This window comes from Neofelis nebulosa, chromosome 16, assembly GCF_028018385.1.
Source record: "Neofelis nebulosa isolate mNeoNeb1 chromosome 16, mNeoNeb1.pri, whole genome shotgun sequence".
In the NCBI taxonomy this organism is placed as follows: Eukaryota; Metazoa; Chordata; class Mammalia; order Carnivora; family Felidae; genus Neofelis; species Neofelis nebulosa.
In genome coordinates, this window is record NC_080797.1 from 33,286,927 (window position 1) to 33,309,321 (window position 22,395).

The 22,395-nt window shown below is 57.9% G+C and overlaps 2 protein-coding genes across 5 annotated transcripts; one reads left to right on the plus strand and one right to left on the minus strand.

Annotated features, from left to right (window-relative positions):
• Positions 1-2,435: 2,435 nt before the first annotated feature.
• On the plus strand, positions 2,436-12,450 carry FAM171A2 (family with sequence similarity 171 member A2). Its single transcript, XM_058703045.1, has 8 exons — positions 2,436-2,696; positions 6,000-6,227; positions 6,458-6,550; positions 8,993-9,151; positions 9,236-9,415; positions 9,531-9,647; positions 9,769-9,895; positions 10,437-12,450. Exons 1-8 carry the CDS (start codon positions 2,579-2,581, stop codon positions 11,914-11,916), a joined length of 2,502 nt encoding a protein of 833 aa, XP_058559028.1. The 5' UTR covers positions 2,436-2,578; the 3' UTR covers positions 11,917-12,450.
• Positions 12,451-12,547: 97 nt separating this feature from the next.
• GRN (granulin precursor) lies at positions 12,548-19,751 on the minus strand. 4 transcript variants are annotated; one of them, XM_058703046.1, is made up of 13 exons: positions 19,628-19,751; positions 16,473-16,637; positions 16,243-16,393; positions 16,050-16,134; positions 15,433-15,545; positions 15,201-15,336; positions 14,986-15,098; positions 14,650-14,773; positions 14,261-14,358; positions 13,925-14,170; positions 13,441-13,674; positions 13,120-13,350; positions 12,548-13,023 (listed from the first exon to the last, which is right to left on the minus strand). In XM_058703046.1, exons 2-13 carry the CDS (start codon positions 16,628-16,630, stop codon positions 12,886-12,888), a joined length of 1,827 nt encoding a protein of 608 aa, XP_058559029.1. In that variant the 5' UTR covers positions 16,631-16,637; positions 19,628-19,751; the 3' UTR covers positions 12,548-12,885. The 4 variants fall into 4 exon arrangements, with proteins under 4 accessions (XP_058559029.1, XP_058559031.1, XP_058559030.1 ...); XM_058703048.1 differs by having other exon boundaries at positions 16,243-16,368; positions 16,493-16,637; positions 19,628-19,750; XM_058703047.1 differs by having other exon boundaries at positions 14,986-15,080; positions 19,628-19,750.
• Between the last annotated feature and the right edge of the window lie 2,644 nt (positions 19,752-22,395).

Consider the following 22,395-nt stretch of genomic DNA (forward strand, 5'->3'; position numbering starts at 1 on the left):
CAAGGAGTTCACGGGCCTAGGAATAGAAGATAGCTCTCCCTCCGCCCGCTGAGACTGGAATCCAGGGATAGCCGTCAGGGTCCACCAGGAGTCCTGAGAAACGTGTTGATTTATGGGTTCAATAAATATTTATTGAGCGCCTGCCATGTGCCCAGTGCTCTCCCAGTGCTGAGACGGGGGAATGAACAAAACAAAGTACCTGCCCTTTTGGAACTTACATTCCACCCGGGGTAAAGAGGAAACAAGTAAATAAATGTATGGTCAGTGGTGGTCAGTGCTGGGAGTAAAAATAAAGGTAAAGAGATTGTGATAGAATTCTGTGGGAGAGGGCTGCCATTTTAGGTAGAGTGGTCAGGAAGGCCTCTCTGATGAGGTGAGGAGAGAGATGGATGAAAGAGACAATGGCTGCACAGGAATAACATGTTTTGGACAGAAAGAGCAGCCAGTGAAAAGGCCCTGAGGTGGGAGCAGGCTTGATGTGTTTAAGTAAAAGCAAGGAGGCCCATGGATTGGAGGCAGGCATGGGTCCAGTTGAAGTCAGGGCTGGGGAGTAGGCAGGCAGCATCTTTCAGCCATGGGTAGGACTTTGGACTAGATGCTAAGTGTTGGGGGAAGCCATTGACGAACAGGCTTACTTCACAGGAACTTCTGGTATTTGATTTTACCCAAATAGGTAAAGGTAAATTTTGAAAAGAAAACAATTTGACATCCATGCATGGCAAGTTCCAGAACAGGTTTTTAGTTGGGTGACTGTGACTGCTTAGGAAAAGATTAAGCTGCTGTGATCCTTAAACACCAGCCAGACTCCCTCTCCACTCCACCACTGCAACTGGATGGGCCCAGACAGTTTATCTTGATCCAGCAAAGCGTTTGGCAAGACAGAAATGTGAGCTGGATTTAAAACTGAAGAATTTTGATAAAGCTGAAGAAGATCTCTAGAAGGTTGTTCCTTCTACAAGCTCCATCCCGGTTCTGAGCTGCCTGGTATTGTCATGAGACCCCTGAAAGGAGGCAGGGAAGCTGCTCTCCACCCCGCAGGTGGCTGCTGGCTGTGAGGGAGCCCCAGCACAATGGGGGACTGAAGCCCATTCAAGGCAGCCTTGACAGATTGTAAAGTTGGGTGGAAACCAACAAGATGAAACTCACCAGGGACGAATGCTAAATCCTGTGTTGAGGTTGTGAAAAATTGGTTACATAAGAAGACTGGGAAATCTGGTTAGATGGAAATTTCTGAGAAAGAGGGAGGAAGGGGGAGAGGGAGAGACAAAAGGAGGGAAACAAGAAAAGAAAAAGAAAAAGAGAAGGAAAGAAGAGAAGGGAGAGAAGGAAGGAAGGAAGGAAGGAAGGAAGGAAGGAAGGAAGGAAGGAAGGAAGGAAGGAAGGAAGGAACAAGGAAGGGAGGAAGGGAGGGAGGAGGGAGGGAAAAAGAATCTGGTATCACAAACTCATAACAAGGTTCTTTAAGTCAGAGGATCAACTAGGAGACCCAATGAGGAGAGAATCCTGTTGTCCTCTGGGGGACAATGTCCTTGCTCTAAGTATCCAATCCCTTTTGGGACACCACACTGTGAGAAGGAGAAGGTGAAAATCAGAGAAAACCAAGAGAGGGATACCAGATTAGTGAGGATTTGGCCACCCAGAAACTACATAATGATGACAACCAGAAACTGGAAAAAAAGAGAGCTTGGCTGTGAGGCTAGGGAAGGCTTCAAATGTGAGGTTCAAATGTAGCTAAGGAAGAAGGAAAAGACTGCCATACATGAACCAGTGGGACGGATTGGTGATTCCCAGAGAGAAACTGCTTGCACCTCTAGAAGAAATTCCTAAGCATTATGACTGCCCAACGGTGGATCTTATCTGAGTGGAGGTGAGCTTCCACTTCACCCTGGGCCAACAATAGCACCATTATCGCGCCCCTCGTCAAGCATATGCTAGATCCTTTACATCATTATCTCAATTAATCATAACAACAGCCACACGAGGTAGAGATTATTACAATTCTCACTTTAAAGGAAGGCTGAGGACCAGAGGCGAAGTAACTTGCTCATGGCTCAACAGGCAGAAGCTAGAGACCGGGACTGACTGATTCCCATTGCGTGGGTGTTTGTGCAGGTAGAACTGGGCAGTTTCTACACTTTTTGGAAACACTCGTGACGGTCTCACCTCTTTGAGTGTGTGGTGAGCCTTTCTCCCTCCCAAATTTTGCACCGAATTTCAAGGGCTCTGGACCTCCAAGAACCCGGGTGATTGGACCCTCTTCGTTGCACTCCCTTGCAGCTCTGGGTCTGGGAGCGCGGGGTCGGGGCTGCAGGGTGAGCTGAGGGCGGGCAGGGCGGGCGGGCTGCGAGCGGAGCTGGGCGGTGAGGGGGCGGTGCCCCAGGCCCGCGGGGTGGGGCGCCGCCTGCAGGGGGCGCTGGCGGCGGCTCCGGGCGGAGACAATCGCGCTGAGCGGCCGCCGCAGCCAGAGCGGGAGCCCGAGCGGCGCGGCGCGGCGCGGCGCAGAGCTGGGGCTGAGCGGGGCCGGCCGAGCGGGGCCGGGCGGGAGCCATGGGCCGCTAGGGCCCCGCCGAGCCCCGCGATGCCGCCGCCGAGTGGCCCCAGCGTCCTCGCGCGGCTGCTGCCGCTGCTGGGGCTGCTGCTCGGCGGCGCCTCCCGGGCTCCCGGCAAGTCGCCGCCGGAGCCCCCCAGCCCGCAGGGTGAGTCTCGGCCAGGAGGGGCAGCGATCGCTGGCCTGCGCCCCCTCCATCGGGCCCCCGCCCGCCAGCCCCCTCTTCGCGGCGCTCGTGAATTGGGGGGGTACTCTGTTCCGTGGGTTTGGGTGGGGGGGAGCCAGGCGACTTCGGGTCGGCGCTTACGGGGGAGAGGAGGAAGGGAGAGGGAGACTGCCAGGGCGGGGGTCTCGGGGAGACACAATGGGGAGAGCGGGGGTCCCCAGGCTCCGCGCCGCCTCCCCCTCTCGCCTTGTTTTTCTCTCTCCTGGTCCGCGAGGCGCTGCTGCCTGAGCCATTGTCTACCGAAGACACCCGCCCAGGGGCGGGCTGGGGCGGGCGCCCGCTCCGCAGCCCCCTGCGGGTTCCTCGCTCCCGACGCGGGCTGGGTGGGGGCGCCAGCATCGGCTGCCACCTTGGACCCGGACGGGGGCTGGGCGCCTGGAGCTGGGTTGGAAGGGGGGAGGGGAGAAGGGGGAGTGGGTGAGGCGGTGGGCGGATTGACTGCTCGAATGGGGTTCTTCGCTCTGGAGCCTGACAGCCCCCGGCCGGCCCCCCAGGTTCAGAATTGGGGGTGTACCAAAGAAACGCTGTCAAACCTTGAGGGGGGAGGGCATGCAGTTTGGGGGGATCTGGAAAAAGGGGTACGCGGTGATTCCCAGCCAAAGCGCATGGCAGGGCTGTGGTGGCGGAGCCATGCTGAGCTGGCTAGCTGGCTGTGGGCTGGGCCGGCTAGGAGGGCAGGTGCCTGGGTTCCCGTCCAGCAGGCCTCCGGCCACTCCTATCCCCAGCCCTCCCCCAGGTCACCCCTCCTCATCTAACCTCTCCATCGCGGTGGAGGAGAGCCTCCCGGCGCCTCACGGGCCCAGGTGGGTGTGTGAGGTGGGGGGTGGGGTGGTCTCCTGCAGCGGGAGAGGGTGGGAGAGCTAGACCATGACTCCCTACCGACGCCTGGGACGCCTGGGTTCTCGGGGCCTCGCCCACTCCAGCCCTGCGCCCGCCTTCCAGCCTCCTGCCCCACCACCCCAGCTACTGTTCCCTCTATCGCCTCTGGGCCCCGTCCCTGCCCGAAACGGTGCTCTCCATTCCTCATCTCCCCACCAAGGAGCTGACAGGAAAAACGGGGGGGGGGGGGCGTCTGGATGAGGGAAGTGGGGTCCGGATGAAGGCAGGGGGTCGGATTTCCTCCTGGAATGAGGCAGGGCTGAAGCCTGGAGAGGCGGATACTGTATGGAATGCCAAGCTTGAGAAATGGGGAAGGCTCACCTCTGGCCTCAGTCTTCCCTGCTCTCTGCGGGAGGAGAGGAGGGTTTGATGGATAGGAAGGGGCCCTGGCTTCTCAAGAAGCCTCTCCTTCAAGTCCTGTACCCCAGGGGAGGGGGCCCAGGGCATTGGCTGGAATAGAGCCAGGATAGAGGGCTCTCCCAGGCCACTGGCTGAGAGCCCAGGTTGAGGGGAAGCGGGGAGAGAATCTGCTAGGCACCTGCCCACTCCTTCCCACCAGTGTCTCCTTCAGGCCCACCCACCCACCCCCGTCGTGTTCCTTGGGCCCCTTCCCCTCATCTGAGGCTCTGGCCCTTGAACCCAAAGCATTCCCTCAAATGACCATATTCCAGACTCCTGGGTCCCTTCTTCCCAGCTGCTCCATCCAGCTGCTCCTAGCCGGGCGTAGGGGTGGGGAGTAGCCAAGCCCCTCTGGCTTCTCAGAATTCCTCCTGAGTGGTAGTGGAGGAGGGGCAGGGAGACTGTCAGCTCCTGGGAAAAGCAGAGTAGGAAAGAGTCAAGTGTGTGCACCCACCCTGCCAAGTTGGGCTTTGGCCTGGGAGGGGTGAGGGAGGTGGGTTCAGGAGAACAGCTGGATGGGATGCCAGGGCCAGGCGTGTCGCTGGCCTTGGGGTTGGAAGCCTGAGATAAGACACCTGTCACTGTTGAGTGTCAGGCTCCACCCATGAGTCCCTCTTACCTCCCCATGCCCTGCTGCCCTGAGCTTCCAGGGCACTTGGACTTTCCTAGGTTGGACTCTCCAGCACCTAACCCACTCCCCACCCATCTTCTGGGCCCTGCAATGAGGCCTCTGTACCTTTCTAGGTATGGAAACCTCCTCCCATTATTAGCAGCAAGGTAGGGGTGAGGTATGTTCTTGAGGGAGGGACCTTGCTGAGTGGAGAGAGGTAGATGGTAATACGGATCAGAGAGGCTGCCTGGGGAGTCCATGACGACAACTCCAGGCCTGGTCCCTACAGGGTCACTCTGTCTGAGCTCAGGACACCTGCAGGCCCACCCTGGACAAGTTGTCCTGGGTCCAGGGGCAGAGGTGGCTGGAAAGCAAAAAACTTGGACTTCCCTTCTCAGCCCTCTCCACACCAGTTTCCCTTGGGCCTGGGTCAGCCCCCCCAGAACTCCTTCCCCTTGCCAGGGCCCCAGCTCTCTGCCCATCTCCTGGGAGGAATGAGGGCGTTGCCATGGTGACTGACTTGTAGCTGACCAGTTGGGAGGGGGCAGGCAGTACTTGTGAGGGGGAGGGGTTAGGGAGGCACTTGGTTGGGCTTAGGGCTTGGGGTGAGTCCCTAAATCTGAAAGGAAACAAGCGTGTGCAAAGGATTCTGGGAAGAGAATAAATGAGGGGAATGACCAGCTCCCTAGTGTCCCCTTTCTCAGCTTTTTCTTCAGAACCAAAACTCTGACCCAGCCTCCCTCCCTACCCTTCTCATTGGCTGAATCTTGGTCTCTCTCCTCTCCATCTGCAGACCCTTGGTCTTCTGCTTAGTCCTCCTTTCTCAGCCCTCATCCCTCTCCCCTCCCTGACACGTGCCCCATAGGGTCCAGTGGTTAAGAATTTGGGTCTAGAGTCATACTTCCAGGTTTGGATCCCAGGTCTCCCATTAACTGCAGTGCAAGTGTCTAAACTTTGAGCCTCAGCCTCTTAATCTGTAAAAGGGACTAAGAACATATTTGATGGAGTCTAATACATCACTGACTGTAAGATGCACCATTATTTCATGTACCAGTAAGAAAAGAAAAAATGCTGCCAATTGTAATTATGACATCATCAATCATAGGCATAATCTGAGTTCAGAAGTGTTAAAATGTGGAAAAAGTGCATGTGTTAGCACCCCCTACCTCACAGGCTGGTGTGAGGTTTAAATGAGGCCCCTACCAATGCCGACTCTTAGGAAACCTTGTCTCACCTGGACCCCAAAGCTGCTTCTAACCCACAGCCCCCTCCTCTGATCTTGGGGCTCCCTCCAGTTCTCTTTCCCCCCCTTCCTCCTCACTCTCCTCACCCCACAGAGATCCTGATCAAGGTGCAGGTGTACGTGAGCGGGGAGCTGGTGCCCTTGGCCCGGGCCTCAGTGGATGTGTTTGGGAACCGGATGCTGCTTGCCGCTGGCACCACGGACTCAGAGGGCGTGGCCTTACTGCCCCTCAGCTACCGTTTGGGCACCTGGGTGCTGGTCACTGCTGCTCGCCCTGGCTTTCTCACCAACTCTGTGCCCTGGCGTGTTGACAAGCTGCCCTGTGAGTGCAGGGGCAGGTGGAGGGGGGGGTGGGCAGCAGCTGACCCCATCAGCCCCTTCCCAAAATAGTCCCCGGGGGTGGAGGGGGCAGACTTTCCAGCAGCTGCTGCCCGGGCTGGGGTACACAGAGGGGGCTGAAGATGAAGTCACTGGGATTCAGATGGAAGGAGTGCCCGGCCTTGGGGTTTGGGGGGAGCTTTCTCTGGTGCTGACAGGCCACCCCTCCCACAGTGTATGCATCAGTCAGCCTCTACCTGCTTCCCGAGCGGCCGGCCACCCTCATCCTCTATGAGGACCTGGTGCACATCCTCTTGGGCTCTCCTGGTAAGGCTCCTCTTTCCCCCCTACCTCATACCAGCTCCTCTTCCTCGCGCCCCCCCCCCCAACCTGGGTGTAGAGAGCTCCACTCTTCCACAGATTAGCTGGATGCCCTTGAGCAAGTCCCTTAACCTCTCTGAGCCTTAGTTTGTTCCTCTGTAAGATGTGGATATTGATAGTATCTATGTGATCAGATTGAAGTAAGGATTAAATATCATCAAACATGCAAAAAAAAAAAAAAACAGCACAGAAGGTGGTCAATAAATGTTTATTATTATTGGGGCTTCTCGTGATTTCTATTCTCCCTCTACTCCTACCATTAGAATCCCCACTCCCTGCCACCTGTTTCACTGGTGGATCTCCATGTACTTCTTGTGCACCTACTGGGGGCTTGGTTATGTTAGAAGGCCGCGAGGGGGTCATTCCATAGCTATTGGACAACTGTCAAGTGCAAGGCCTGGAGAAATCCCACAGTGGTACCTGTCTACTCACGGCTTCAGTCTCTGTGCTGCGCCAGGCATTGTGTCTGGTGCTGGGGAACAATGGGAAGAAAGAACCCGCTCCCTGCCTTGTGGAGTTCACAGACAAGTAGGAAGACAAACAGATCCCTGCAAACCCTGAACTAATTACAAAGCAGGTAGAACAGTGGAGTAGAGGGCAGCCGCCTTTAGTATTGAGACAACTCTACCCTGTGAGTGTAGCAGGGCAAGAGAATTTGGGGACGGGAGCTATGGACCATGTGGCCTTGGAAGTTGAAGGGGGAGCAAGGAGGCGCCCTCACTGGAGAGGAATCCAGATGCAGGGGCAGAAGTGGACAGTGAGGGTGCAGGGAATACTCTGGTCTGGCTCTGCAGGTGGCGTGCCTGGTGCAGACTGGTTGATCTGGCTCGTACCAGGGAGCCACAGTGGATTTTGGAGACAGAGAACACCCACCCCCCCCCTCCAATTTATATTCTTAGCTTGTGCCCTTGTTCCCAAGTTACTTGTTTGCTCACCTTCATTTCCCTGGTCCTGAACCAGAGGCTCCTAAAAACTGTCTTTGGAGGTTTGTAAAATGCAAACAAGGGGCATCTGGCTGGCTCAGTCGGTAGAGCAGGCAACTCTCCATCTTGAGGTTGTGAGTTCAAGCCCATGTTGGGTGTGGAGTCTACTTTAAAAAATAATTAAAAAATAACAAAATGCCAAATTATCTCTTTGTTGCCCCCTAGTTTACAGCCCTCCCATGGCTCCCACTGCTTTCAAAGTCAAGCCTCAAGTCCTTCACAAAGCTGACTGTGCCCTGTGGGGCCTACGTGCCACTCAGTCACCAGGGGTCCCCAGCCAGCACACTGCCCCATGCCTCTGGGCCTTTCTCTTATCCGTTCTCCTGGAGGTCCCTTTATATCCTATTTCCTGGTGGAGTCTTACTCACCATGCAAGACTCCACAGGACCTACCCCAGCTGGGTGGGCCGAGTGGCCTTTGTACCATATTTTAATAGCAAGGTATGATGTTCAGGGGCTGAGAAGTTGGGCTGGCACCAGGCTTCCTGGGCTTCAGTTAGGCTCCAGGACTGTGACCTTGGGCAAGTCACTAAACTTCTCCTGCCTCCATTTCTGCATGTATACAACAGGGCTGATAACAAAAGCACCTACTTCAGGGGCTGCTGTACTAATTATAGGGGTTAACACTGATTAGAACAGTGTCCAGTATATCTTAAAGCTTAATAAACGTTAGCGACGACCACACCATACTGGAATTCTGTGTATACGGCCCCTCCACCCCAAAACAGGCAAGCAGACAGACGCGCGCGCGCGCGCGCACACACACACACACACACACACACACGACCTAAGCTGTGTAATGTAGTAGTCAGTAGCCACATGTGGCTCTTTAAATAGATTAAAAATTCATTAAATTAAAAAAAAAATGAAAAATGAATCCAGTTTCTCAGTCACACTAGCCACCTTTCAAGCGCTTAATAGCCCTGTGTCTCTAATGGGGACTGTAATGGGCAGCACAGAGAACATTTCCATCCGTCCCAGCAGAAAGTTCTAATGGGTACCAAAATGGACAGTGCTGCACAAGACTGTGAACTTGAAGGCAGGGAATTGCGGATTGTGTTTTATTCAACTTTGTATCTCTAGCACCCAGCACAGTGTTGCCACACAGCAGTCAATAGTAACTGTTTGAGGACCTGAACCTCAGCATTTTATGGGTTAATGAGGAAATAGTGTTTCAGAGAGAGCAAGTAACTCGCTCAGGGTCACACAGCCAGGACTAGATTTCAGGTCCGTGTCCTTTTTCCTTTCCAGGTTAACATTCTATGAATGCCCAGTTCTCTCCCCAAGTCACAACCCTCCCTGACCTTCCCAAGTGGCCTGACCCAATAGATCCCTTCTCCTCGCATACTTGCTTTCGGGGAACCTTGTCCCTGGCCAATCCACAGGAGGCCCCCCTCTCCATCCAGGTGCCCGCTCCCAGCCGTGGGTGCAGTTCCAGCGCCGGGCTGCCCGCCTGCCGGTCAGCTCTACCTACAGCCAGCTCTGGGCCTCGCTCACACCCGCCAGCACCCAGCAGGAAATGCGTGCTTTCCCTGCCTTCCTGGGCACCGAGGCCTCCAGCTCAGGTATGCTGGGTGTCAGCATGCAAAGGATGTCCTCCTCCCATCAGGACTCACCCCTCAGCCCTTGTGTCTCCTTCCCCCACCCAGGCAATGGCTCCTGGCTGGAGCTGATGCCACTGGCTGCTGTCAGCGTGCACCTACTAACAGGCAACGGAACAGAAGTGCCACTCTCAGGCCCCATTCACCTGTCCCTGCCCGTGCCCTCCGAGCCTCGTGCCCTTACTGCAGGCACCAGCATTCCAGCCTGGAGGTTCGACCCCAAGAGTGGTGAGTGCCTCAAGGGGTGCAGCCGCTGGAGTTTGGGGAAAGAAAGTGGGACTTAGCTGGGGCGGGGGGGGGGGGGGGAGTGGCATTGAGTTTCATGAAACTCCCGCCTCTCCAGGGCTGTGGGTACGCAACGGCACTGGTGTGATCCGGAAGGAAGGCCGGCAGCTCTACTGGACCTTCATTTCCCCCCAGCTGGGGTACTGGGCAGCTGCCATGGCTTCCCCCACCACTGGTGAGAGATGGGGGGACAGTGGGGACAGGGTGCAGTGGGGGAAGGGGAGGTTGGGAGCATAGACTCCTGAAAGGCGGGAAGGGCGTCCATGCCTGGAATGCTAAGCCCTTGCCTGGCACAGGACTGGTCACCATCACATCAGGCATCCAGGACATCGGCACCTACCACACCATCTTTCTGCTCACCATCCTGGCAGCGCTGGCCCTGCTGGTGCTCATTCTGCTGTGTCTGCTCATCTACTACTGCCGGTGAGTGCCTCCCAATCCCCCAACCTCCCCTCATCCCATGCGGACAGAAGCCTGCTCTGTGCCTGGTGTTGGGCTGGGCGCTTGAGCCCCAAAGATGCATAAAATACAATTCCAGTCTTCAAGGCACTGACAGGAAAGGACCACCAATGCACATACACAGACCTGAGAGACTGGTGGCTGAAGAGACCGGGGGCGGGGGGGGGGGGGGGGGGGAGGCAGGACCCACAGGCCAGGCCCCTCCAAAGGGACGGTGGGCAGCCGCTCCCGCCTCAGGCTAGACGTGGCCCTGGTTGGCTTACGTGCTCCCCCCAGGTTCCCACAGCGCCTCCTACAAGCGAAGGACACCCACAGACACCCAAGCTCTTTCCACAGACCTCTCCCCAGGCCCACCTGGGTTCCCCAGCATTTCTCCTGAGTCTCAGGCATTCTCCCCACCCCTCCAACTATATTCAACCCTCGCCTTGCAAATATGGGGTGAGGGAGCAGCTCAGGCCCCCAACGCTTTGCTGAGGTTCCCCACCCCCCCTCCAATACCCTCCAGGAGACGCTGCCTGAAGCCGAGGCAACAGCACCGCAAGCTGCAGCTGTCCGGGCCCTCTGATGGTAACAAACGAGACCAGGCCACCTCGATGTCCCAGCTCCACCTCATTTGTGGGGGACCCTTGGAGCCCGCCTCGTCGGGAGACCCTGAGGCTCCGCCCCCAGGCCCCCTGCACTCGGCCTTCTCCAGCTCTCGGGACTTGGCCGCCTCCCGGGACGACTTCTTCCGCGCCAAGCCGCGCTCCGCCAGCCGCCCGGCCGCCGAGCCTGGGGGCGCCCGCGGGGGCGAGGGCGCGGGGCTCAAGGGCGCCCGCTCCGTCGAGGGTCCCGGCGGGCTGGAGCCAGGCCTAGAGGAGTACCGGCGGGGGGGCTCGGCGACCCCCGCCTTCCTGCAGGAGCCGCCCTCTCCGCCGCCGCCCTTCGAGCACTACCTGGGCCACAAGGGAGCAGCCGAGAGCAAGCCCCCCGACTTCCTCCTGTCGCAGTCGGTGGACCAGCTGGCGCGGCCGCCGTCGCTCAGCCAGGCCGGGCAGCTCATCTTCTGCGGCTCCATCGACCACCTCAAGGACAGCGTCTACCGCAACGTCATGCCCACCCTGGTGATTCCCGCGCACTACGTACGCCTCGGCGGCGAGGCGGGCGCAGCGGGGGCGGGCGACGAGCCAGCCCCGCCCGAGGGCACGGGCCCCGGCCCCGCGCGCCCTTTCCCCCCGCCCGACCCCCAGCGCCCGCTGATGCAGGGCCACTCGAGCGCGGGCGGCGAGGGCGGCGGGGGCGGCGGCGGCGAGGGCTGGGGGGGCGGGCGCTCGGCGCCGGTCAGTGGCTCGGTCACCATCCCGGTGCTGTTCAACGAGTCCACCATGGCGCAGCTCAACGGGGAGCTGCAGGCGCTGACCGAGAAGAAGCTGCTCGAACTGGGCGTGAAGCCTCACCCGCGCGCCTGGTTTGTGTCCCTGGACGGGCGCTCCAACTCGCAAGTGCGCCACTCCTACATCGACCTGCAGGCGGGCGGGGGCGGCCGCAGCACCGACGCCAGCCTGGACTCGGGCGTCGACGTCCACGAGGCGCGGCCTGCGCGCCGGCGGCCCCTGCGCGAGGAGCGGGAGCGGACCCCGTCCGCCGCCCCGCCGCCACCCCCGCCGCCGCCGCCGCCGCCCGCGCCCCCGCGCCTGGCCCTCAGCGAGGACACGGAGCCGAGCAGCAGCGAGAGCCGCACGGGCCTCTGCTCCCCCGAGGACAACTCGCTGACGCCGCTGCTGGACGAAGTGGCGGCGCCCGAGGGCCGGGCGGCCACGGTACCCCGGGGTCGGGGCCGCAGCCGCGGGGACAGTTCCCGCAGCAGCGCCAGCGAGCTGCGGCGCGATTCGCTCACCAGCCCGGAGGACGAGCTGGGGGCGGAGGTGGGCGACGAGGCGGGCGACAAGAAGAGCCCTTGGCAGCGCCGGGAGGAGCGGCCGCTTATGGTGTTCAACGTCAAGTAGCGGCTCCGCCCGGGCCGGCCCCGCCTCCGCCCCCGCCCCTTCCACCCGGGCCCGCCCCCAGGGTGCGTGCCCCCGGGGCCCGCGGGGGCCCTCGCTCTTAGTCTTCAGTCCCCCTCCTGGAGAGGTGCCCGGGGGCCTGCGGAGCTGTCCAGTGGTATGTACTGGGTAATGTTTCGGGAGGGACCCGTGTCGACCTCCGACCGGGAGGTGGGAGGGGTCCAGACTCCCACTGGGAGGTGCTGGGGAAGGAGGGCTGGGTGGGGGGAAGCAGTGCCTGTATAAACGTGGTTGTACATAGAAAGATCTATTGTGGGAAAGCAGGAGGGGCAACCGGCCTCAGCAGCTAGTGTGAGGGCTGGGAAGGGAGGGGGCCTTCTCTGTGGACCCCAGGGAGGGGAGGGGATGCTGCTTGCTGACTAGCCCACCTCTGGGCTACGAGGTCACAGGGCTGGTGGCGGGGGCGGCTCTGGGGACTAGGGGATAATGTGATGGGATTGCTGTGGGTAACGGCAAATATAAAACTGGTGAGATTAACTCCGTGTGGGTCTTTCTGTGGGGTTGGGGAACGTGGACAGGGGATGGGGGCCCTTGCTCATGGTGGGGCAGGCAGGGTGGCCAAAATCAGACACTATTAAGAAAGTGTACAAACTTTACTGCAGCGCGCGCACACGTACACACACACAGACACACGCACAAACACACACCTGTGGATAGGGAAGAGCACCTGGCCACAGGGTTCATGGAAACTGGGGGAGGGGATGGCAGCTTGTAACATGGCTTCCGCCACAGCCCTCCTGGAGACAGGGAAGGCCTTAGATTGAGGCCCCACCTCCCATGATGGGCGGGGGACTCAGAATCGGGGAATCGGGAGAATCTGGTGAGGGAGAGGTGCTGGGGAGGCCTGAGCAGTGGGTACTCTCTGAGCAGGGTCCCGAGGGCTGCAGAGTGTCTTCAGTCCTCAGTCTCTCCTCACAGCAGCTGTCTCGGGGCTGGGTCCTTCAAGGGCATGTCCCAGCTCAGGCTCTTCCTGCGCAGACACTTGATTCCCTTGGCCCCACATCGGAAGCCAGCAGGGCAGCAGTGACGCTGATCTGCACAACAGATTCCCTGGACAGCCAGAGGGGGGAGTCAGACTTGGACACAGCAGGACCCAGCTCCCATGGATCCCCAGCCCCGTGGGGGCAGTAGGGGGCTGGCACTGACCTGGCGATAGGGACAGCAAGCCCAGCCCCCTCGGCTATCTCGGCAGCAGGTCTGGTTATTGTGGCAAAAGTGCCGGGCCCCACATTCCACGTTCCCCACACCCACGTGAGGGCCACGGGCCAGGCGGGCAGCAAGGTGGGCAGAGTCTGCCTCCTTCTCACAGGATCGGGCCTTCACGTTGCAGGTGTACCCAGCCGGACAGCAGTGCTGGCGGTCCTCACAGCACACGGCCTGGGAGGGACAGAGTGGCGTTAAAGGCTCTCCCCCCTCTCCCCAGGAGGGCTTGGCTCCCCTGTCCGAGGCAGGCGGGAGGGCACTCACGTGAGGCAACTGACAGCAGGCCCAGCCCCCACTCAAGCTTGGGCAGCAGGTCTGCCCCACTGGGCAGCTGGTGTGCTGGTCACAGCCCATGTCTCTGCGGTGAGACAGGGAAGCCCGGCGGGCAGGCATCTTCTCCAATCCAGTCACCACCTTGTTCCCCCTCTGACACTGCCCCCCAGCCAAGCACGTGTAGCCATGGGGGCAGCAGTGCTGGTGGTCTGAGCAGCAGACAGCCTGTAGGGGGGTAAGGGGAGTGGCAGATAAGGATGGTCTAGGAAGCTACTATGTGGGACGGGAAGCCCCCTGCCTACCCGGACTCCCTCTCCTACTCCCAGCTCCTCCGGCTGGGACACAGTCTCACAGAGCTGGTGTGCCACCTGCGGGCCAGACAGGCGACAGAAGAACAAAGCCAACAGGAGTCTACCCGCCCAGGCCAAGACACTGTTCCCCCCTCCCCCCCCAAGCTATCCCCCTACCCACACACCTCTGGGGCAGGACAGCAGCCCCACTCCCCAGACGTGAGTCGACAGCAGGTATTGAAGGAGGGGCAGCTAGTGATGTTATCACAAGGGACATCGTTCTCCACGGCTTGGGGTTTCGGCAGGCGGAGGTGGGCCAGGGCCTGCACCATCCAGAGCACCTGCTGGGCCCCCTGTTCACAGGTACCCTTTGCTGTGTCACATTTGAAGCCAGCCGGGCAGCAGTGTACGTGGTCCTCACAGCACACAGCCTAGGGCAGATGGACAGGGGACGGTGGGCACCAGGGCCTAGCTGGCTGCCACCTTCTGCTCAGTCCAGCCCACCCACTATTCCTGGGTACCTGGGCAAAAGGGCAGCAGCCCCAGGCCCCCGACTGTAGGCGGCAGCAGGTGTAGCCGTCTGGGCAGCTCACCTCCATGTCACACTTCACCTCCTGCACTGTGACGAATGCATGGAGAACAGGTCAGCAGTGGCACTGGGAACCCTTGGGGTACCCAACCCTTTGCTGGCTCCGTAGCTAGAACCAGATGCCGAGGATGGGGAGTACATTTAGGATCACAGCAGTGATCCCAAGGCAATAGCCAGTGTGGAGGAAGAGGCCTGTACCTGCCCTGTGGCGCCCTGTGGCCATCAGCCCCCCACCCCCGTATCTGTTGCTGGAACGATTTGGTGGAGAGCTCCTGCGCGCATGGTGCAGGCGGAATGGGGTCTGTGGCCAGACTCTGGTACCTGCGTGCGCCGGCAGCTTGGTGAGGAGGTCTGTAGCGTTCTCCTTGGAGAGGCACTTGCTCTGGACCAAGTCACACACAGTGTCCTGGGGACAACAGTGCAGGTGGTCCGAGCAGCAGACGGCCTGGGTGGGGGTGGGAGAAGGTCTTTGTGACGTGGAGTCTCCGTCAGCTCGGGGAGCAGCCAGGAGACAGCGGACGCTGCCTCAGTCTCCCACTAGGGGGTGGCATGCGTCCTGAGCCGCCAGGCTCCCAACAGCCTGCCGGCCCGGCCCCACCCCCTGGAGTGCTTAGGTGTCCAGGCCAGGTGGCTGTGGGCACACAGCCCCTCACTCACATTAGGTATTGGGCAGCAGCCATACTTCCCACTGGGCAGCTCACAGCAGGTAGAACCATCAGGGCACTGGGACTGTGCATCGGGGCACAGGACCACTGGAAGGGGAGAGAGGCCTGTGGGCAGCCAAGGCGGTGGGGAACTTCTCCCCAGCTGGGAGCCAGATGAGGCCTTGCCCCACTTCCAGCCCCCAACCCGATGCTCTCCCATCCCCTAACCTGCCCGGTTACTCCTCTGTGCAGGAATCTTCTTTGCCAGGGGGTGGGTCCCTGTGGCCGTGAGGCAGCGGGCATGAGCCAGGTCACAAGAGGTACCATGGGGACAGCAGTGCACCTTGTCTTCGCAGCAAGAAGCCTGACAAGAGATGGTTCTGATTCTGTCTTGGCTCCCTCCAGCCCCCTGCTCTGCCCCTACTGCTCCCCGCCACCCCCCATCTTCCCAAGCCTGTACCTGGGGCATGGGGCAGCATCCCCAGGAGCCATCTAGCATAGTGCAGCACGTGGAGGAGTTGGGGCATTCGAACCGGCCATCAGGGCACTGGATGGCACCCAAGGGGTTGGCATCTGTGGACAGGATGACCCAGGATTCCACCAACCCAGTCAGTGAAAGCCATTATCCCATCACTGAAGGAGTGGCTGGCACCAGGGCCTGTGGGCTCGGGGGGGGGGGGGGGGGGGGAGGGGGGAGGCGGGGACTAGGGGGCCGGCACTGGGGCTGGGTGTTCTCCCAGGCACTCCTAACCCACTCTCCTCACAAGCCACTCATTGCCTCAGCAACACGGCACAGGGCAGGGGCATCCACTGCCTGCGTTGGCCTTAAACCAGCCCAGCTTGGCGTCTCTCCACCCTCACAATGCCTGGCCCTGGGCCTGGAGGCTGGCATTGTCCCCTGCCCCTTCCTAGCCTAGGGTGCCCTTCTGTCCAGAGCAAAGGCGTTGCTTAGTACAGATGCCACAGGAATGAGGGCACAAGGTCAGGAATCAGGTCACCCAGATGACTGGGTTCCTGGGCAGTCCAGCCTCCACAGACCACCCATCTGCCCACCCTCCACCTCCACCCCTGCCGCACCTGGTCTTCGGAAGCAGGACTGCCCGTCAGCGCTGCAGTGGTAGCCCCGTGGGCAGCAGTGGCGGCCGTCACCGCACGACACAGCCTGCGGGACAGAGATGCCTGCATTGGCGAGGACTTTTTACCTGGGGTGAGTGGAGGAAACGTCTGTATGCAGACTTGAGCCCCTCTTTTGGGCTAAGAGCACCCTCACCTCTGGGAATGGGCAGCAGCTGGAGGTCCCCGAGATGGTGAGGAGGCAGGAGTAGCCAGGAGAGCAATGGGCATCTACCTGGCAGGGTCTGCCCAGATGCCTGCTCAGCGCTGTGGGCCCCTTGCCCTGGAAAGTGAGAGGAGGTGATAAACTGAAGGACCCAAGCTCGGCCCCCTCCTCTAGCCAAGCTAAGATGACCCTTTGGGAAATCCCAGGCCGCCAGCTCTCACCTGGGCAGAAGGGCACTCACCAGAACAGGACTGCAGCAGCTATAGCCGACTCCTCCTGGGTCCAGGCAGCAGGCCACAGGGCAGAACTGACCATCTGGGCACTGTGTTCCAGCTACCAGCCCTGCCACTAAGGCCACCCAGCTCACCAAAGTCCACATGGTCTGCCTGCAAAATACCAAGAGGCATCTGGCAACTGGCTTGAGCCCAGGTGACCCTTGATTCTGGGGCCAGTCCAGCCCAGACCAGATACTGCCTGAGCTTCTCCAACAATTCCTTATCCAGGAGGGAAAAAAAGATGTCGCCCTATGTGTCCTGTGTATGTGTCACACGTGCACCAGCACACGTACAGCGATGAGCATGAATACTGATGCAGGTACATGTGTCAGCCTGTATCCCCTGGGGCACCCGGGTGGCTCAGTCAGTTGAGTGTCCGACTTTGGCTCAGGTCATGACATTGCAATTTGTGAGCTCGAGCCCTGTGTCGGGCTCCGTGCTGACAGCTCAGAGCCTGGAGCCTGCTTTGGATTCTGTGTCTCCCTCTCTCTCCGCCCCTCCCCCACTCACACTCTGTCTCTCTCAAAAATCAAAACATTAAAAAAACAAAACCTGTGCCCCCCAAACGTGGCCAGATGCCTCAGTCTCTGTGGGTAAGTGTGTAAAGATGTAGGTGTGTGGGGGCTTAGTCGGTAGGGCATATGACTCTTGATCTCAGAGATGCAGGTTCGAGCCCCATGTTGGCTGTAGAGATTACATAAAAAAATAAATAAATAAAGTCTTAGGAAAAAAAAAAAAGATGTAGGCATATGAAAGGAAAATTTGGGGATCTGATCTGTAGGGACATGGGTCACCTCCAGGGGGTGAGGAGGTGTCAGTAGTCATGGGAAGACTGAGCTGGGGAGCAAAGAGGGAGTCCCCCTTGAAGAAAAGCAAGGGTTCCACTTCCCCAGCCAGACCCTCCAGATGCCTCCTTGTCTGATGCTGTGGTCACACCTGCCAAGGCCTGTTGGGGGCAAGGGAGGGGTGTCACATGATGACATGGGAAACCAATGAGTTGAGAAAGTTGTGAAACGGGAAGTGTGGTAGCCAGTGTAATCTGAGCTGCCTTCCCCAGAGGCCACACCTGCCCACTGACTGTCTCCACCCCACCCAGGGAAGGGGATGCACAGACTGGGCCACCTGTGTTCTAAGGGGCCACACAACACCACTGGACCCTTTCAGGCTCCTCAAACATACCACTTCCAACCCCTGCCTCTCCCCCTACCCCAAAGCCGAAACTCAGCAGTTTGTGGAGAGGACCCCATGTGCCCACCCAGCTGCACCAGTGGAAAAAAACGATCATCGATCTCTGCGGGGCCTTTCACTTCCTTAATGACTTTTCCCCAAGCTCAGCCAGCCCTGCTAGGTCAATGGGATGGGCCCAGGAGATGTTACCCTGCCTAGAGGAGCAAAAACAGTAATGTTTGTTGCCCCTCTCGTGCACAAGTTACACTATATTATTTTCTTTCTTCTTTGAAACAACCATCCAAAGTAGTAATTATTTCCTTTACTTTTCAAAGGAGGAAACTGAGGCTCAGAGATGTTTAGTAATATGCCCATGTCATATATGAAGTCATGGAGATGACAGGCTTTGATGGCTCCAAAGCATACTGGACCTGGGTTTGTTTCACAAAGTGGCACCATGGACAGTGCCCAGGAATGGACACCCCCCCCCCCCCACTCCCACCCCCAATCCCAGGAGACTAGAGGCCTGGGGTCCAAGCAGAGGAGGGAGACAAGCATTTTCTGAGCAGGAGGACAAGACAAAACAGAAACGACAAGTGCAGGGGCTGCCTGGATACTGCACTTGAGTGCCAGTCCTAGAATTGCCACCACTGATTGTGAGAGCCTCAAAAGTAGCTTCCTGCCTTTGGGCCTCAGCTTCCCCATGAGTCTGTGAGTGGACACTGCACGCTATGGGTGGCAAGGACTTACACTTTGGGCCTCAGCTTCCCCATGAGTCTGTGAGTGGACACTGCACGCTATGGGTGGCAAGGACTTACACTCGCCCAGTCACTGGCACCCTCTCTCCCTCACCTGGCTTTCCTCGGTGCCCCATTCCCAGTTCAAAGACCATTTCCAGGAGGCCATTGTCTGGCTGATCCTGGACCTTGGCCCCTTTCACCCTCTCACCAACACCTACAGCTCCCAGGCAAGGCATCCATAGCTGGTCCCACCTGCTTCCTGGGAGTCCAACCTCAACCCCTCATAGGCCGTCCCACTACCCTGGCTTAAGCCAAAAGGGGTGCTGTCTGCACAGATCTCAGACCATTGAACACCCTAGTGATTTATTTACACATACTTTCCGTCCTAGGTATCCTAAGGTTAGGGAATATAGCGAATGCTTCTAGTGAATACAAATGTACAGAGGCGCGTACACACTCAGGATCAGGGATGGGGGAAGAAGGCGCCTAACTCGTCTCAGTAGGGTTCTGAATGGCAGCCTCTCTCACCCCCAGCCCACAGTAGAGAGGGAGGACAGGAGCCTGCCTCTTCAAACCCCCAGCTCTGCCATCTTCCACTAGGTGGCAGCCCCCAACTCCGAGCGTCAGGAGAGAGATTCCCAAAAGGTGAGGGAACCCAACTGCGAGCGAGCAGGAAAAGTGGCCGAGAGAGGCGGAAGTTAGCCGGTTCCACCCCGCTCCAGAGGAAGTAAGGGAGAGTCAGACACAGCCCAGGGGTTCGGTCACCATTCCCAAGTCCATGCTATCTTTGAAGGAACCAGGGTCTCCAGCCCACTCGCAGCCCTCTGAGCTCCCGGACCAGGGGCCGACGCCTCTCTTATTCCCAGGCGCCCAGGGGCCACCCACCAACACCACCACCAGCACCGGGACGCGGCCGGAGCCGGCTCAAGAATAGAGTGGCCCCAGCTTTGGGGGAAAGGGCTGCAGCTCCCGAGGATGCTGGAAAGGGAGAGAGCCCCATTCTCACGGGGGTCACTGCTTACTCCCACCCCCTAAAACTGTCTCCAGTGCATCGGAAATCCCCAAAGGAGTTTCTCTAAGCCAGTCTTCTCTTGCCTCCCGGCTGAAACTCTGGAGGAATCCCAAGCCTCTCGTCCGCTTGGCCGAACCTCTGGGAAGAAGCAAGCGAGAGATCTGCGCGGCCGCCCTCCTTACCTGCGACTCGCTCCGCGCTCTCTGGGTAGCCGCGGCCGGGAAGCTCCCGGACTAGGGCCTGGCAGCGCGATGGCCCGCCCACCTCAATTTCCATTGGCCAGGTGTCCTGAATGTCGGGCTTCTACTGGCTATTGGTCGATGTAGAGGCGGGGCCAGCCTGGAAAGCTGTGCTGCTTTCTTACTCAATTCTCTTTCCCCCCTCCCTACGTCTCTCTTCCCACCCTCCCCCACTTTTTTTGCGGGATCATGTGATTGGACAATCATGTGACGTCGGGGCCCGGCTCGGCAGGGTTACGGGCGCCTGGTAGAGTTTGCCCCAAGGTAGGACAGTGCCTGTCTGAAGACATTGACCAACAAGGGAGCTACCCCGTACACAGTGCGTTCAAGGACGTTTACGGGATGTCAGCTTCTGGATTAGGGACGTTTGTGCACCTGTTTCTATTCTGTTCAACAAACTCATTAAATGCTGGGCAGCCAGGCCCCAAAGGAGTTGAAAGAGAGTCGGGAGGGCAAGGATAAACAGCTCTCAGTCCCCTTCCTTAGGGCGCTGGCAGCGGGGTGTGAGTGGGTGGAGAAGGTGAGACAGGCTCACGTTAGATCTAACGTAAAATGTAAAGTCGTGTGTGTGCCAGGTGTTGCAGATGTGTGTAGGGAAGAGGTGATAGGCTGGCTCTCGGCAGGAAGGAAAAGATTTAATTCCACCTCAAGGGCACCTTTTTGAGCTGAATCTGGGAGGATTTTAACTGGCAGGTGGGGAGGGGTTGGAGAAGTGCCTAGACAGGGGGGTGGGGGTGGGGGTGGGGGGAGAGCTTTAGGAAACCAGATGGGAAGAGCAGCCTTGGGCAGGGATTAAATGCCAAGTTCAACGTTGTGGGCTCGAGATGCTGTTGGGTGCCTGGCACAAGGCTGGGCTGGGGGTGGGTGCATAGTAGAAATGGATTCCTTGTTTGAGTCAGCCCTGCCTTCCAGGAACTGACATGGCCCGTGAGGAGAGAAGTGTACCACACGGAACAGATTAGCCAGCAAAAAAAGCCAGGCGCCCAGTGCCAAAGGACCTGGCTCAGGCCGAGGCGGTTGATAGATGCACCAGGGGAGAGGAGAGGCCCAGAGAAAGCCTCGTTCCAGGCCTGGGAGGAAGGGCCATATTTGGTTATACAGAGTGGGGCACTGCAGGGTAAACAGCTTGAGCTGAGTGCGAGGCAGGGAGAGGGGACAAACAGCCCAATTTAGGGGTGGTGGCAGCCTGCAGTGGGGGAGTGGCAGGGTGGAGGGATTGTGTAGCAGCGGTGCTCAGCCTGGGGCTAGAGGTCTGGGGAACGATGGAGGCTCCTGCTGAGAATCAAGACTACTCTTTGCCTGCTCGTGGCCTTTGTGCAGTTTCCTCCCTGTATATCCTGAGGCAAAGGAGTATAGCTCACGCTTCCATTAACAAAGCGCGTGCACGCACACTTTTCATGAAATGTTAGGCTACTCAATAAATGAGCCTCTTAATCACAACTACACAGAACCATGTAAAAAATAAACGCGGGAGGAAAAAAAATAGAGTGATTGAAACGAGTCTCACGAAAAATATCCTTAAAGGAGCGATTTGCACACCAGGGACATTTGGCAGTGTGCAGAGATATTCTGGGTTGTTACAACAAGGGGGAGGTGCTCCTGGCATCTGGTAGGCGGAGGCCAGAGATGCTGCTAAACATCTTCTTTTTTTTTTTTTTTTAATTTTTTTTAACGTTTATTTATTTTTGAGACAGAGAGAGACAGAGCATGAATGGGGGAGGGGCAGAGAGAGAGGGAGACACAGAATCGGAAGCAGGCTCCAGGCTCTGAGCCATCAACCCAGAGCCCGACGCGGGGCTCGAACTCACGGACCGCGAGATCGTGACCTGAGCTGAAGTCGGACGCTTAACCGACTGAGCCACCCAGGCGCCCCTAAACATCTTCTAATGCAAAGGACGACACCCATCACAAAGATTATTCTGCCTGAAATATTAGTAGTGTTGAGGTTGAGAAGCCCTCTCAAAAGGATCATAAACCGTCTCCATGAAAGAGCTCAAAGTTTCTTTCACACAGCTTCTTTTGTCTTATTTTATATATGTATATGTATACATATATACACATACACATACACATACACAAACACATACGTGGGGCTCTACAGCACCCTAAGATCAAGAGTTTCATGCTGTACCAACTAAGCCAGCCAGGTACCCCACTTATTTCATATATTTTTAATAAATGTTACCCGACTTCCCAGAAACAGTAGATGAGAGAAATACCAGGGGATGTGTGCACGGAAGTTTCTAGAAGGAGTCACTTGGAGTTGAGCATGGATTAAAAGCATTCAACAGAAACAAAATGCAAAAGACAGACTGAAGGACTTAGAAGCTTAACATCCTGGAGACACTGGGTGTAGGGGCAAACGGTCCTGGATAAGTCGGTGCGCCCTGTGGGTATCACTCTCAAAGGACAAGGTAATTAATAATCAACGTATGAGTCCAAGCTTTAGAAAAATCTGAATCACATGCAGTTATTTTGATTACTATGGCAAAGAAATGTGAAATATATTTACTATAAGCAAAATGCATTTACTTGTTAAAATGGATGCAGTGAAACCCCACTTCAGTGGATAGGGTACAGTTCCCCCCAAAACCGCAGAACATTTTTCACATTCTTCAAGAAATACTCCAGTGTCTTTAAGCCCTCCAATTTAGGAATCTCTCTCCCTCTGCTTTTTGCTTTTAAGGAGGGTGCATCATTTTTTGAACAGG

Coding starts and splice junctions, on each gene's coding strand:
- GRN (XM_058703046.1), bottom strand. CDS start 16,630: ATGTGGACTTTGGTGAGCTGGGTGGCCTTAGTGGCAGGGCTGGTAGCT. Junction 16,394..16,472: donor GTGAGTGCCCTTCTGCCCAG/GTGAGAGCTGGC, acceptor TGGGTCCTTCAG/TTTATCACCTCCTCTCACTT. Junction 15,099..15,200: donor ACAGAGGAGTAACCGGGCAG/GTTAGGGGATGG, acceptor GGCTGCCCACAG/GCCTCTCTCCCCTTCCAGTG.
- FAM171A2 (XM_058703045.1), top strand. CDS start 2,579: ATGCCGCCGCCGAGTGGCCCCAGCGTCCTCGCGCGGCTGCTGCCGCTG. Junction 6,551..8,992: donor CATCCTCTTGGGCTCTCCTG/GTAAGGCTCCTC, acceptor CTCTCCATCCAG/GTGCCCGCTCCCAGCCGTGG. Junction 9,416..9,530: donor GAGGTTCGACCCCAAGAGTG/GTGAGTGCCTCA, acceptor CCGCCTCTCCAG/GGCTGTGGGTACGCAACGGC.